The 14,025-nt window shown below is 32.3% G+C and overlaps 2 protein-coding genes across 3 annotated transcripts; both read right to left on the reverse strand.

Annotated features, from left to right (window-relative positions):
• Positions 1–296: 296 nt before the first annotated feature.
• On the reverse strand, positions 297–1,847 carry LOC124834031 (Leucine-rich repeat (LRR) family protein). Its single transcript, XM_047308616.2, has one exon. The coding sequence runs from the start codon at positions 1,668–1,670 to the stop codon at positions 462–464; it is 1,209 nt and encodes a 402-aa protein (XP_047164572.1). The 5' UTR covers positions 1,671–1,847; the 3' UTR covers positions 297–461.
• Positions 1,848–2,322: 475 nt separating this feature from the next.
• Positions 2,323–5,787, reverse strand: LOC124834056 (RNA-binding protein csdA-like). Of its 2 annotated transcripts, none has more exons than XM_088115464.1 (3): positions 3,202–3,518; positions 2,888–2,958; positions 2,323–2,784 (listed from the first exon to the last, which is right to left on the reverse strand). In XM_088115464.1, exons 1-3 carry the CDS (start codon positions 3,516–3,518, stop codon positions 2,780–2,782), a joined length of 393 nt encoding a protein of 130 aa, XP_087971590.1. In that variant the 3' UTR covers positions 2,323–2,779. The 2 variants fall into 2 exon arrangements, with proteins under 2 accessions (XP_087971590.1, XP_087971591.1); XM_088115465.1 differs by lacking the exon at positions 2,323–2,784 and adding an exon at positions 5,456–5,787 and having other exon boundaries at positions 2,874–2,958; positions 3,202–3,522.
• Between the last annotated feature and the right edge of the window lie 8,238 nt (positions 5,788–14,025).

Genomic DNA, 14,025 nt, shown 5'->3' on the forward strand with positions numbered 1-14,025 from the left:
AAAAAAATACATTGGTGCTTTTGACTTTTAAGAATTTAAGTTAAAAGAGACTAAGGAGATCAAATGCGTTCGAGCCCATATTTAACCACACCCTGAATATTTACTTGTGAACACGTAACCTTATACCATCGTAGAATTTTGCCGACTACAAGAATCAAAGTTCAAAATAAAATAGCAAATCACTACCAATTCACGTTAAAAACACCTCAATGATTTAAATCGTATAAAAAATATTAAATTAAGAAAAAGTATGACAAAATGAAGAAAAGAAAAGAAAAAGTATGACAAAATGAAGAAAAGAAAAAAAAAAGTATGGCATTTGAGCTTGGCTATTATGAATCAAAATCCAAAAAGAAAAGAACAAGCATTGAATAGCAGTGAATGAGACGCGGTTGCAGTTGCACACACAGTAACATTACATCATGATCAATCCAAATAAATAATTAAGCACCGTTTATCCATCAACCTCGGGTGTTACCAAACAACGAACACTGCGCCGCCGGCCTCGTCACCACTCCACCGGCGCTTGCCGGACACGTCATGACGACCGCAGGGGGCGGCACCATGCAATTGTAGGACACGCACAACGACGCCGCATCGGGCAGCACCACTCCCTCCTGCAGCGGAATCCCCGTGAGGTAGTTATGCTGTAGGTACAGCAATCTGGTGCTGCCGCGCCACACGCTCTTCACGTACGCCTCCGGAACCTCCCCCGCAAAACGGTTATTGTTCAGAAACAAACTCTCCACTCCCTCCAGCACACTCGAAAGCTCTCCACTAAGAGAATTATGACTCAGATCGACTATGGATCCGGGTACAGGTCCGGTTCTGAGCCCGGACCCAAGCCCACCAGAGAGATTATTCCGTTGTAAGAAAATATTCGAGAGAGCGGGGAGGGAGAACAACTGGGCCGGCATGGGCCCGGCGAAACGGTTCATACTGAGATCGAGGAAAGCCAGTTCGGAAAGCAATTGAAGGCCGTTGGGGAGAGGGCCCCACATGAGGTTCTGTGAGAGCGACAGATAACGGAGAGATGACGGAAGAGACGACGGTAACGGTCCCCTGATTTTGTTGTCTTTTAGGTCGAGGTGGAGTAACGGGGAGTTAACGGTTTTGGGTAACGTGCCGGATAGAGAGTTGGAGGCGAGGATGAGGATTTTGAGTTGGGGCAAGTCAGTGAGAGTCGGGGGGACTGAGCCGGAGAGTTGGTTGCAGCTGAGGTCGAGGGTGTGGAGGTGGCGTAGGGCGGAGAGTGCAGTGGGGATAGGGCCGGTGAGGCGGTTGGAGGGGAGGGAGAGGACGCGGAGGTTGGTGAGTTGGGCGAGCTGTAGGGGGATGGGGCCGGTGACGAGACCGGGAGAGAGGAGGAGCTGAGTCAAGTTGGTGAGGAGGGAGAGGGAGGCTGGGAGGGTGCCGGCGAGGGGGAAGGAGGGTCCGCCGAGGGAGAGGGCGGTGACGCGGTGGAGGGTGCAGGTGAGGCCGGCGAAGGAAGAGCAAGGATCGGGGGCGGTGAGGTTCCAGGTGGAGAAAAAAGGATTGGTGGGAGAGAGGTCGGTAAGAGTGGCCTTGATGGAGAGGAGGGCTGTGAGGTCGCTTGGGTGCAGGTTTTGTGGCAGAGATGGGGGAATAACAAGAATCAGAAGCTGAAGGACCAGAATAAGAGTGGCCATTGATGGTTTCAGTTGCACAGTTTTAGAGAAAAGTGTTCTGAGAGTGAAGGTGAGGGAAGTCTAGATGGAGAAAAGGACACAGCACAACTTTTTGAGCCTTGGGATTCATTTTAAATTGTCCCCTATTTATTACTCTCTCTGATTCTTTTAGACCTTCGAAACACACGCAAGGTAACCAGAGTTAAAAACTAAAGTGTTCTTTTTTAACCTTTTCAACTTAAGTTTTACTAACAGTAAAACCGTGTTATCTAATTAAAAGTTGCATTTTACGTAACTTATTTTAAGAGTTAAATATATTTTTAGTCTTTTTGGTTATTTTTGGTTTTTTTTCTCTTTTTAAGTAAGGTACAATTTGATTTTTATTTTTTTCGAAACATTCGTTTTAGTTTTCGAAAACTAAACACTGTTTAAAAATTAGGTAAAAAAAATACAAAAATTAATTTAATGTGAAATTACTTGTATATAACATTTCTATTGCAGTTACATTTCTATACTTCTTTTTTCAGGACAGTATCACCTCTATGCTGTAATTAAATCGTAAATATTATATTTATCTTAAAAATATTTCAGAATGTTTATTTTAATCCTTGAAAAAGTTTAGTAAGTTAATAGTCTATATATTTATTCACAAATATAAGACTTTATTGTTTCTGACAAATGACTGGAATTACAACATTTTTAATAAATATAGAGATTAAAAATATATTTTGAGGGAAAAGCACATTAATTACTTTTCTATGAGTTCTCTGCCATAACGTCTAAAGACAGAAATCTCTGGGAAATAAAATAAAAAGATGACTAAGGTCTTGGAGTTTCGTTATGCAAAATTTTATTTGGAACAGCATGACATAAAGAAGTCAATTAAATAGATGCTCCTACACAATTTTTTTAATAAGTATAATGTGGAAAACAATATGGTTTTCAAAACTACCTGTAACAACAACTAGTAATTAGAAGCAATATGACATAACATCCTTATTTCATCCTAATGAAAAAGCAATTCTATGACTATTCCAGAGGGCCTTGATCCATGATTTATCATAGAATGTCGTTGAAGAAGAAAGTTGAGGGTAATCATTCATGTTGCTGGTCATCTGAAATTTCTTCTTCTAGTCTGCAGTAACAGAGAGTAATGTGTAACTGAGAAAAATAAAAAATCATCCTTAGAGTACTTTGAACAAAGAACAACTGAAACGTCAAAAGTTAGAGTCCCTCACCAAAATCCCTAGGCATTTGGCATTTAAAGCATTCTTCTCTGCTAGCATAATTATGCCCTCCACAGCCTATTCTGTTACACAAGAAGAAGGAAAAAATTTAAGCGTCAGATATGGTAACTATTATGCAGGTTCTTCGCTGTAGTGTGTTAGAGAATTTAAGGGCGAGTCTACATTAAATGAAAATGACTCCATTGACATTATCTTTAACCTAAAACTTTAAGTAATGGATTTCTAGCTTTTTTTCTGTGTTTAACGTGATGATAACGTAGGATAAGGAAGAGTTACTATTTTGAGTACTGAAAATGTGAATGGACCTTGGGCAAAGCCAGTCTCCAGTCTTCCATCCTGGGGGGAAAGTGTCAGATCCATATTCTCCAGAATTGCTGCCATATACCGAAGAGTAATGATCTTTGACTGCACCACATTTATAGCACCTTGATCGACTGGCATAGTTGTGACCTCCACAGTTGCAGAACCAGTCCCCTGCCAAAGCTTCAGTCCTGTTGTATCTGTAGGTTGAAGGGTCAGGTTCCCCATACTTGGGGTATCCACAGCTCTGGCATCCTTCCCTCTTTTTGAAATTTATGTGCTGGCAAACACCACACATCCAATCTCCTCCAGACCAGCTCATTTTCCTGATCAATATGTTCAATTGAGGTCCTAAATTAATAAATTTTTCTTCCATCATTTCTCAGTGCAACAGAAAAGGATTGTATGTGCATGTAGCCTAGTCACAAAAATGGGAGATACTATCAATCCTTCTATAATGCATTAAGAGTTATGATCCTAGCTTCTATTAAAAGCATGCAGTATTTGGTTAACCTGCATAGGAACTACTGTCTAGGGTGATAGAATACTGTGTCATGGTAGCATAGCAATTTCCATTTATCCTACTCTAGTAAATCTATTCATAGGGGTTGAACCTATATGAAGTTCCACAGCACTGCATTAACAAAGAAACATCACACATATATAACATCCACACATAAGGGATTGTTTGAGAGTCCAATGAGGAGTATATTAAGAAAAATTTACCTTTCAAGGAGAATTATGAACACTATTAAGTATTTCGGAAGTAATGACTTGTGAGCTACTGTAGTAGTAGTTTTAGAATAGCAGAGTCAAGATGGTGATTCTGTTGGTTGTGTTGTGAGACTTTATATATTAGTGTAAAAACCATTCTGGTGGGACGATAAATACAATGTCTCTTCGTTCGACGTAATCTCTTAAAGTAGAAATTACTAGAAGGCATAAATAAAAGACACTTTACATGGAATTGAGTGCCTAGAATGTTATAAAATTATTTTTGAAGAATGAAGGTACGTGTACCAGAAGATTTTTAATAAAAAGTGTTAAAAATTAACTTACAAATTCATTGCAAAGTATCTATCACACAAACAACATCGATAAAAGAGAAAATTACAAGTGTCAAAATATAGAACAAGATATAATTACACACCAGTTAGTGTCTAAACTAACAAGAGAGATACGTGAGTCGTGCTTCTCCTTTCAGGACAGACTAGTTATCAAACGGCTCCACCAAACACTCTAAGGTTAAGTAGATACTAAGAGACTAGGTAATCTAATGAGACCATGACGGTTTAAGAAACATTTTATCAAGATTATATTAAGTCATTCTTCATTCAAAGAATTTAAGATTTTTCATCCATTCCACGGTCATCTCATCAATTTGAGCCATGAACAAATTATATAAGAGATTCAAAACCAACGTGAACTTAAAACTTTAAAACAGTGGTTATTTGTGTTTTTTTTTTCTTTATATAGTATTTATCTTCCTCGTTCATTACTCAATGAGACTCATATTTATATTCACACTTAGAATCGTAATATTATTATGTTACATATAAAATAAACTTGGTGTAAAGAAAATACAATTGAAAAGTAATTAAAATGACTTGGCCACCAATTGAAAAGACAAATAGAGGCATTGACGAGGAATGGAATATATGAATTTTAGCCATATGAAAAGAATAAGATAGAAAAGAGTAACGATAGTAAATTATTAAGAAAATTAGGTAATAAATAATATTTATAGGAACCGGCTGCTGAGTCGAATAAATAGCATTGTGACATGTATGAAGCCTATCTTAATGCAATTAGACTAATGCTGTTCTTAGTGGAAAAGTGGAGAAAAAGGGTAACAACAGTGCATGCATACACGTTTGTTTATCTAGTCTTTTGCCTATCTTTACGTGATTCCTATGCTTTATTGAGAGGAACATATCCAAGCTAGGTAAGGCTACGAGTATGTGGGAGATATTTGTTCAATATTTTTTTTATCCTCACTCTTTTTTATTCTATTCTAGTTCTCCTTCTACTTCCTTTTCTCATTTATTAATTTTATTTATATAAATGAAAGAAGGCAGGGGCAATGAGACAAAGAATCAGGTCATGAATGGCTGTTCCCTTGGTCAAAAATGGCTTCTTCTATGCTGAGTGTAAAAGAGCAGGGGCATGCAGGGTAAGCATGAAGTAATCTTAAAAAAGCATTAATCATGTGAAAGCAAGAAACCAAGAAAATTAAACGAGAATCAAACAAAAAAATACCGCAAATGAAACAGGAAGAAGGGACAAAAATAGAGCTTCAAAAGATTTGCTGAGAAGGCATGGAAAAAACATGAAACAGGCATGAAAAAGGGTGGAAAAAATACAGAAGAGGGCTGGTGGTTCTTATTGGGTACACATCAGATGAGAGTATAACAGGGAGAGAAAGAAGTGAAGGAACAAGAGAGAGTGGGTTGATACTCTTTGAAAGTCTTTCCCTCAAAGAGAATGAAAGCGCAGAGATGTGAATGAGATTTTCAGACAGATTTTAGACTAAAGGGTTTGTTTTTTCACACTCCAAAATCTCTTTCCCTGTTTACTCTCCTTTGAATAATAATGATGTACGAATATTTGTATGGAGTCATACACCTATTATCCAATTAATATTTTTTATTATAACATAATATTTGTAAAAAGAGTGAGGATGTGCCATTAATTGTTCATCGTGCACTATAAATAATAGTTACTAAATTAACTTTTTCTTCACAATATTATGGAGATAATTGAAAACGAAGAGAAGAGAAAGACAAATAACCAAGATAATAAATTATATAAAGAAGAGAAAAGAAAAATTTTAAGTCTAAATCAATTTTATGAAATAATTAGTTGATAAAGATGGGTTTACGTTCATTTATATTTATATTGATTTTATCTTTAGAGCGATACGATATTTTTAATATTTGAATTCTCAGTTGTATTATACATCTCTTTTTATTCTTTTTTAATGTCATAAAAAATCAACTATACAGTTTAATTAATTTCATTATGAAAATCTAAAGGATAAAATATATGTTTTTACTTCTTAAACTTAGATGCAAAATTCAAATTATTTTTATCTTAAACTTTGATACATTTTGGTTCTTAAATTTAAAAAATAAATAAATATGGTTTTCTTAACCGACGTTAAATTGAAACATAACAAATATTATTAACAACTCAAATGCTAGCAAGAAATTTTATTTGACATGTAAAAATTTGTTAACTCAGTTAAGTTAAGAAGATTATATCCATTCATTTAAGTTTAAATACTAAAATTATAATTAATCTAAATTTAAAATATTTATTTCATGAATACTCGAAAAGACAATGAGGTTAGCTAAGTAAATGTCTCACTTTTGAACTTAATTTTCAAAGTAAAAATTCATCTCATCTCCATCTTCATTTATAATAAATTTGAAATTTCATTTTTAATTTTTTTCATTTAATGTTAAATATTAATAAATAAATTACAATTATATAAATATCAATATAAAATCATATTATTTAAATAACAACGAGATGCTAATAATGTAAAAAGAATTAAATTTACACCTTATAAAGAAGTTTAAAAAAACTTAACATAAATATTTTAAATTGTTAAAAAGTGGAGTTTGCATCTATTTATATATTATATATTATAAATTAATTTTATCTCTAATCGATGTGAGACTTTCAACTCAAGACATATATGTTTCAAATGGATGGTCTGATAATTGGTGAAACAATAGACCCAATAAATAACAAACTTCACTAGGATAAGCTTTAGCCTATGACTTTGGTACCATGAGAGAAATATATTGAATCCAAACCTAGGAATTGCTGGTATGTTTCAATCCAAGACTTTCAATCCGTCGTCAAACAGGAGCAAAACTTTCAATATGAGAGAATGAAACTGATCCAAACCTTAGAAACATTGAACTTGAGGGAACATTCGAATAGATAAAGGAGGCAAGTAATATGGTAAAAGATTTACTTTTGACTGTTTCAATGTTTGCCCCTCCCAAATCCACCCTGGGTGTTCCTGGTGCCCCTGCTCCACCTGGAAGCAACTTCAAGACCAAGGTGTGTGAGAATTTTGCAAAAGGGTCTTGCACCTTTGGAGATCGATGCCACTTTGCTCATGGAGCTGCTGAGTTGGGCAAGCAGGGGGTATGATTTTGTTTTTCGATCTTGTATTAACCAGTTCTATTATTATTATTATTATTGCAGTTGATGTTGTTGTGCATTGTTACTTAGTGGTACTCACATTAATTTTCCTGTTATAGTTTTCCCGTACTAAGTTAATTTCATTTCTTTTGCTTTTTATCACATTTTTGTTCTGTTTTCAAAATGTTTGTGAGAAACTTATTCAACGACGAAAAAAAACGCATTTGAAGTGGTCGACATCTAGCTGGGTTGAGTTTTATAATTTATTCAAGCAATCGATCTTTGAGTATGTTTTGAAGTCGTTAAATATTACATAAACTTCATTTCAATTTTTACCTATTGAAAATAGGTATGCTCTTGGAGGAATGGAGGAATATGACCCATTGAAAAAAAAACTCACTTATTGCCTCGGTTGAACTCTAAAACAAGGCATAAAACCCTCCTCTACTACCTCGATTCACCAACAACCGAGGCCAAAAGTTTGGCGAAACACTCTCTACTGCCTCGGTTGCATTTGAACCGAGACAAAAGCATACATCTTTTTTCCTCGGTTCAGAACCGAGCCGGTTTTTGCCTCGCTTGTATATACCTCGGTTGCAGAACCGCTGCGAAAAGGCAAAAATAACCGATGTCGTTTCTCTTTACTGTACTAGTGCTAGTGCTAGTGTAGCCATACATAATCCTATGATTATGGCTATTGTTTCGAAGTGTAGGGTCGAGGTCAACGATCCAATGTTCAGTAGGTTATCTAAGGGTATAAATGTTGTCTTCAAGTCCAAGTCCTTTCGTTCGTTCTAAAAGTTAGGAGAATGTTGGCTAAAGACACTCTAATGACAAAATCAGCTCAACGTTTGATAGTTCAGATATTAATGGTGCAATAAATGTATATTACTTATCTCCTTACCTCAAACCTATATTTATAAATTTTGGAGTGGACTTTTGATTAATTTATAGTCGAATTGTTGGTAATCACACTTTATCTTTTAAGTTATTCAATATTAACGTTAATCGTCTTGACTATTGATTGATTAGTCTAACTCCTCAACCTTGTGATCTTAATAGTGATTTGTTTATATGTCTCCATAACAACTAATTATCCTATATATGACTGACCGAACGATCATACAATGTATACCTAACATAAATACCTCCCAATGAAAACATATAAAGAAAAGAAAATGAAACTGAAAAATATATTTTTATCATCATCCTCACACTTAAATTAAAAAAATTAGATATTATTTATATTCACACTCCTATCCAATTAATTAAAAAAAATCCCATATAGAAAAAGAAAAGTTTTCTTAATCAAAGAAAGCAGTTAGATACAATAAATGTTAACCTGTAAACATAACTTCCTCCCCGTCTAAGATTTTCAAATTAGAAACTAAACTCAGAATTCGGTACAAGTCTCAATAAGGATAACGTGGAATTCGGTACCCTAGTCGGTGACGCGCCCTTGATATTCTTACCCTTGATATTCTTGTTGGAAAATGCTCTGGCTTTGGATGTAATGTAACACAAGGAAAAACCATGGAAATGATTAATAGATCTGATAATTCATGTGCCTTCAAAACAAAACTTGTTCTGTAGTACCTATTGAAGAGAAAACATGTAACAAAAACAACATTAAATTATATCATTATTTTGATGGTGAAGGCATTGGCTTATTGGTACAACATGAGCAACAAAAAAGGGTTAGAGACGAGGACAGTGAGCTGAGGATGGAGTGGAGGAGAACCAAAAAAAGTTTTAGTAAAGAGTTTGGACCATTGCTTGCATCTCTTACAAATGGAGAATACAAACTACTCATTAAAAATATTACAATCTTTCTTACTTTTCTATCTTGCATATGGAAATTGTGTCGTAATTTTTAGAAGTAGATACATCTTAAATGCTAATTGCGTCACTTCACAATTTTTTAAATTTGATAGACTAACATACCTTTTCAATTTTTAATTAACTTTAGGTATTCTATGTATCAATTAAATAAATTAACGCACGGCATTCCATTTAAAGATAGGGTCCTCGATTCAATTCGGAATGGGTCATAAAAGTGATATAAACAATACTTTTTTTTAAGCATAAACAACATATACTATATATTTAGACATGTGACTTTATCATATTTTGAATTTTATATAAGACCATCCATTTGATAATGCATTACATGTACGAACGGATGAAATCGATTGGGTGAGTTTATCTTCTGTTTTAATTCTTTTGTTCTCTTTCAAAACCATGGAATTAGTTAATTACTATGGAAGAACTGAAACCAAATCAAAGGATTAAATAAGTAACACTTGATTACGTTATGAAGATTCACCCTTAAATTTAGGGTGTGTTCACTTGGAGGAGATGATTTGAGGGAGAGTGAGTGGATGAATTTGTGTGGATTTGAGGGTAAATTTTTTGTTGTTTGTTTGAATGAATTTGGAAGTAATTGAGGGTGTATTTGGAAAGAAAGTTTGTGAGAATTAGTGTAGAATTTGATTGATGTGACAGATAAAAAAATGATTTAATAGGTAAAAATTGAAGATTACCAAAATACCCTTAATAGTAAAAGTAATATAAAATGATAATTAATAATATTATATATAATTGTTAAAATTATTATAAAGAGAGAAAAAGTTAAAAATTAATTTTTAAAATTCCATTATTATTATTACTATTATTATAATTATAATTATTATTATTATTATTATTCTTTTTCAGTTGCATTGAAAATTATTTAAAGGAGGATAATATTGGAAAGCAAATTTTTATCCCACAGATCTTCTCTAGTTACTGAGATGAACATCCCACACAATTTCATGCAAATTTTTTCTTTTTCATCTGCTTAAACAGTAAATCTTGCTAAACGAACACAGCATTAATGACAATGGAAAGCAGAGATTCAAAGTTTAATTTTCAAAATTGAATGAAAAATTCAATTTCCAGCGTCATTTTCTTTATTTAAACTATGAAATTTTACCTGTTCATGCACTTTTATGATTTTTGTAATCTTATATATTTATTTTAAGAAACAAATTATGATTTTTTTTCTTCTTCTAGCCATTCCCCATCTACCTGTATAATATATGTTGTGGATTTTCATAATACCGCATATATTTATACGTAACATTTTATGAGTTTTTTTAAGATTAATGTTTTTATTATCTGAATTTGATGTAAAATTAAAATTTGTTTTAGTCTAAAACTTTAATATATTTTAATTTTTAACTTTAAAAAGTAATTAATATATTACGTAATATTTTATGAGTTTTTTAAAAATTAACTATGTTTTAATATCTGAATTTTGATGCAAAATTGAAATTTATTTTGGTTTAAAACTTTCATATATTTTAATTTCTAACTTTAAAAAGTAATTAGTATAGTTATTTTAACTCAATTATATAAAAAAATACTTTTAAATGATATAAATAATTTAAATGTTAATATAAAATATGTTTGACACGTCAAGAAAATTAATGTAATTAAGTTTAAAAAATTATATTAATTCATTTTTAAAATTTAAAACTAAAATGTATCAATGTTTGTATCAAAACGAATTCCAATTTTGTGTAAGTAGACATTAAACTATATTCATTCATTTTTCAAAGTTTGAAGATCAATATATATTAAAATTTTGAACATGAATAAATTTTAATTTTATGTTAAAATTAAAATTGAAGAATAAAAACACACTTAATTTTTTTATTTATGTAAACGTGACGTGACTTTGTAAAATTGTTTAAGATGCCATGTAGCTTATTCTGTGGTAAACATAGAGATGAGTATTTTTGGGTTTAGATTGGCGTAAGGACCTTGATTATGCTAAATTTGTGATATGGTTAAAATTCGAAAAGCAACGGCTATATTTTAGAGGTAGTGTGATTGGGTTGTGGATTCTCTAAGTATTATTGAATAGAATAGAGAGAAAAGGTAGATAGTGGGGGTATGAACTTTGAGTCTAAGGTTTTATTTGATGTCAATACATGCAGAATATTCATCTTGTCTGCAGAAAATTAGTGATTACGATTCCTCCTTATCGAACCTGGGCCAACAACCCAGCATTCAGCCCACGCTGGATTCCACCCATTTCAGCCATGTCAGCAAAACCCACGCCATCTTCCAAAAAATAACTGCTTCTTTACGATATTCAATAATTAAAATCCAACATTTCGAAATAGATCTTGGGTGATACAAGTAGACAAGTTTTAAACTAAACAAATTTTTCTTATAATCATTTTCTAAATTTGCCACTAATTACTTGTTTGTGTACATGATATATTTAAAATACTAAATTAGTTAAAGAAAAATTTCATCTTCTCTCAAAGTTTAGGAACCATTGTTGCTGCATCACAAGTTGTTAAATCAGGATTACTAGGAGCAACCTTATTAATATTGTCTTTAACAAATATATATCCTTGGATTAATCCTACTATACCAGGAGTACTTTAAAAATCTTTCTTACAGTCATGTAATGTTAAAGTACTTTAATGAGATTTTCAATATAGTTATTCGTCACTCCTTTAAACTTTAAAGTACGTAATAATCTTATGATCATCGTAAAAAAAAAAGAGATTATAATATTGTATTTAAATGAATCCTACGTCCAAAACAAACAAAAATCATAAACTTTACCCTTAGAAACTAGTAGTATAGATCGAATGTGTAACAAAAGTAAAAAAATTAATAGAGATCCTATTTTTATACAAATTACATTTAGAAATAATATATTATAAAACAATTTCCAGCCAACCAACTATCTATAAGGAAAAATATGTAACTTTTATTATTAAAAATTGATATTTTTAATACATGTAATATATATATATATATATATATATATATATATATATATATATTGTTTTTGTTACACTTTTTGCAACTTATTCAACATGTCACATCAGTAAAATATACCACATCAAAGATCACGTGACAGTCACATGGCAACATATATGTCATTCTATGAATAGGACTTAAAATAGATATATTACTGGACAAAACAATGTCAAGTATAAGTATAGAAAATGAGGTAATTGAGATTTGATATTTTGTTGATTTTGACATAATACTTTTTGGAAAAAATAAACGTTTTATGATAAAGACTAAAAATGATATTTATTTTATGTGTAGGCCAACCTATTACATGAATAACTAACAGTGTAGCTATGGCACCACGAAAAGTATGACGATGCTTCAGCCCATCTTTCAGTTGAATTGGAACAAGAGAAAATGATAAAAAACAACAGTGATAATTACTGTATGATCCACTTGTACCACTTGTGTATGTATATATAATAGTTTGGAAGTCCAAAGACTTTGATTCCGCTGTAGCACTTTTTTGAAACCTACATGAGTAGGTTCACCTGTCGAATTTTCCCGGCGTCGACCCGCTGCATATTTTTCCACAAAATTTTTCTTTCTTATCATTTTCTTTACACTTAAAAAAACAAAAGGAAACAGCGGCTGTCTGGTTGGAGAATTTTTTTATGACTCCAATATCTTGTCGAATATTTAAATATATAAAGAGATTGAGTTTTTGTATGTGAATTTTATGGCAAGAATTGTAAATAGAGAGTATATAAATGAAAAGAAGAAAGATGAGGAGGTTTAAAGTGTATAAAAATGAAGAATTTGACTGTGAGATGAATAACATGTGTTTAGTAGAGTGGTATGTAAAAGAAGGAAAAGAAAGTGTTAACAATGGATGTGAATCTTGGAATGGCATTTCAATTATTGTCCTAAAGGAATTGAGAAAAAGGAAAGAAGATGGAAATGGATGTGCATGAGGTTGGAATAAATTCTCCATAATAATAATAATCTCACTATCACTACTCCCCCTTTAACTGCACAGCACAGCACACCACTGCATAAGCCTACCCACTGAAGGCTTATTTAGAATGCATGGATCCGATGGCTATTCGGTGGGATGAGTTCATCTGACTGTTAAGCCGTAGGTGGGGTTAAAGAGATATGGGATTCTGTAGTAGATTTGCAGCCTACCACATAACAACTACCCCATATAGTCTTACATCCCTTGGATATGTTCCTCTCAATAATTCATAGGAATCACGTAAAGATGGGCCAAAAAGACTAGATACAAAAAATAAACGTGTATGCAAATGCAAATGTATATACTGTTCTTATTGTTACTAGGCTAAAATAACTTTTTAATTCTTAATCTTAGACTATAAATTGAAATTTGTTTTCTTTCCTACTTTAAAAGTGGTTCAATATAGCCATTGAAATCTAAGAACCGCAACTATATTTTAGGTGTTAAATGATGTTTCATATTAATTATTAGATTCAATATAATCATATTTTTTAGTTTACCATTTAACTTATTCTAATTTAAACATAAATATGAAACACAGTTTAACTCAATTTAACGCAAAAAAAAAAAAAGTTAATGTTATTAGATTAAAAAAATTATATTAGTTTAATTTTTAAGTTGAAGAAAAAAAAATTAATTAAAGTTCGATAAATTAAGTTAAAACATATTTAAGCATTGTTATTATTATTACTGATTATTACCCATCTTTCCCATCGTTTCTAAGAATAACAAGCCAAGGCTGTACACATTTTTATCACATCTTCCAGTAAATTCTTTCATTTAGAATCCCTTGTCAAGAAATCCATTACCAGGGAACCAGAACTGGCATTTATGTCCCCCTCAATAG

This window comes from Vigna umbellata, chromosome 1 (genome assembly GCF_029865625.1).
Source record: "Vigna umbellata cultivar VRB3 chromosome 1, Vumbellata_1.0, whole genome shotgun sequence".
Lineage (NCBI taxonomy): Eukaryota > Viridiplantae > Streptophyta > Magnoliopsida > Fabales > Fabaceae > Vigna > Vigna umbellata.

What these genes read in the sequence shown, in the direction of transcription:
- LOC124834031 (XM_047308616.2), bottom strand. Translation starts at nt 1,670, where the DNA reads ATGGCCACTCTTATTCTGGTCCTTCAGCTTCTGATTCTTGTTATTCCC.
- LOC124834056 (XM_088115465.1), bottom strand. Translation starts at nt 5,538, where the DNA reads ATGCCTGTTTCATGTTTTTTCCATGCCTTCTCAGCAAATCTTTTGAAG. An exon ending in TTCTTCCTGTTTCATTTGCG is followed by an intron (nt 3,523 to 5,455) that starts GTATTTTTTTGT and finishes CATATTGATCAG; the next exon opens with GAAAATGAGCTGGTCTGGAG. An exon ending in GGAGACTGGCTTTGCCCAAG is followed by an intron (nt 2,959 to 3,201) that starts GTCCATTCACAT and finishes CTTGTGTAACAG; the next exon opens with AATAGGCTGTGGAGGGCATA.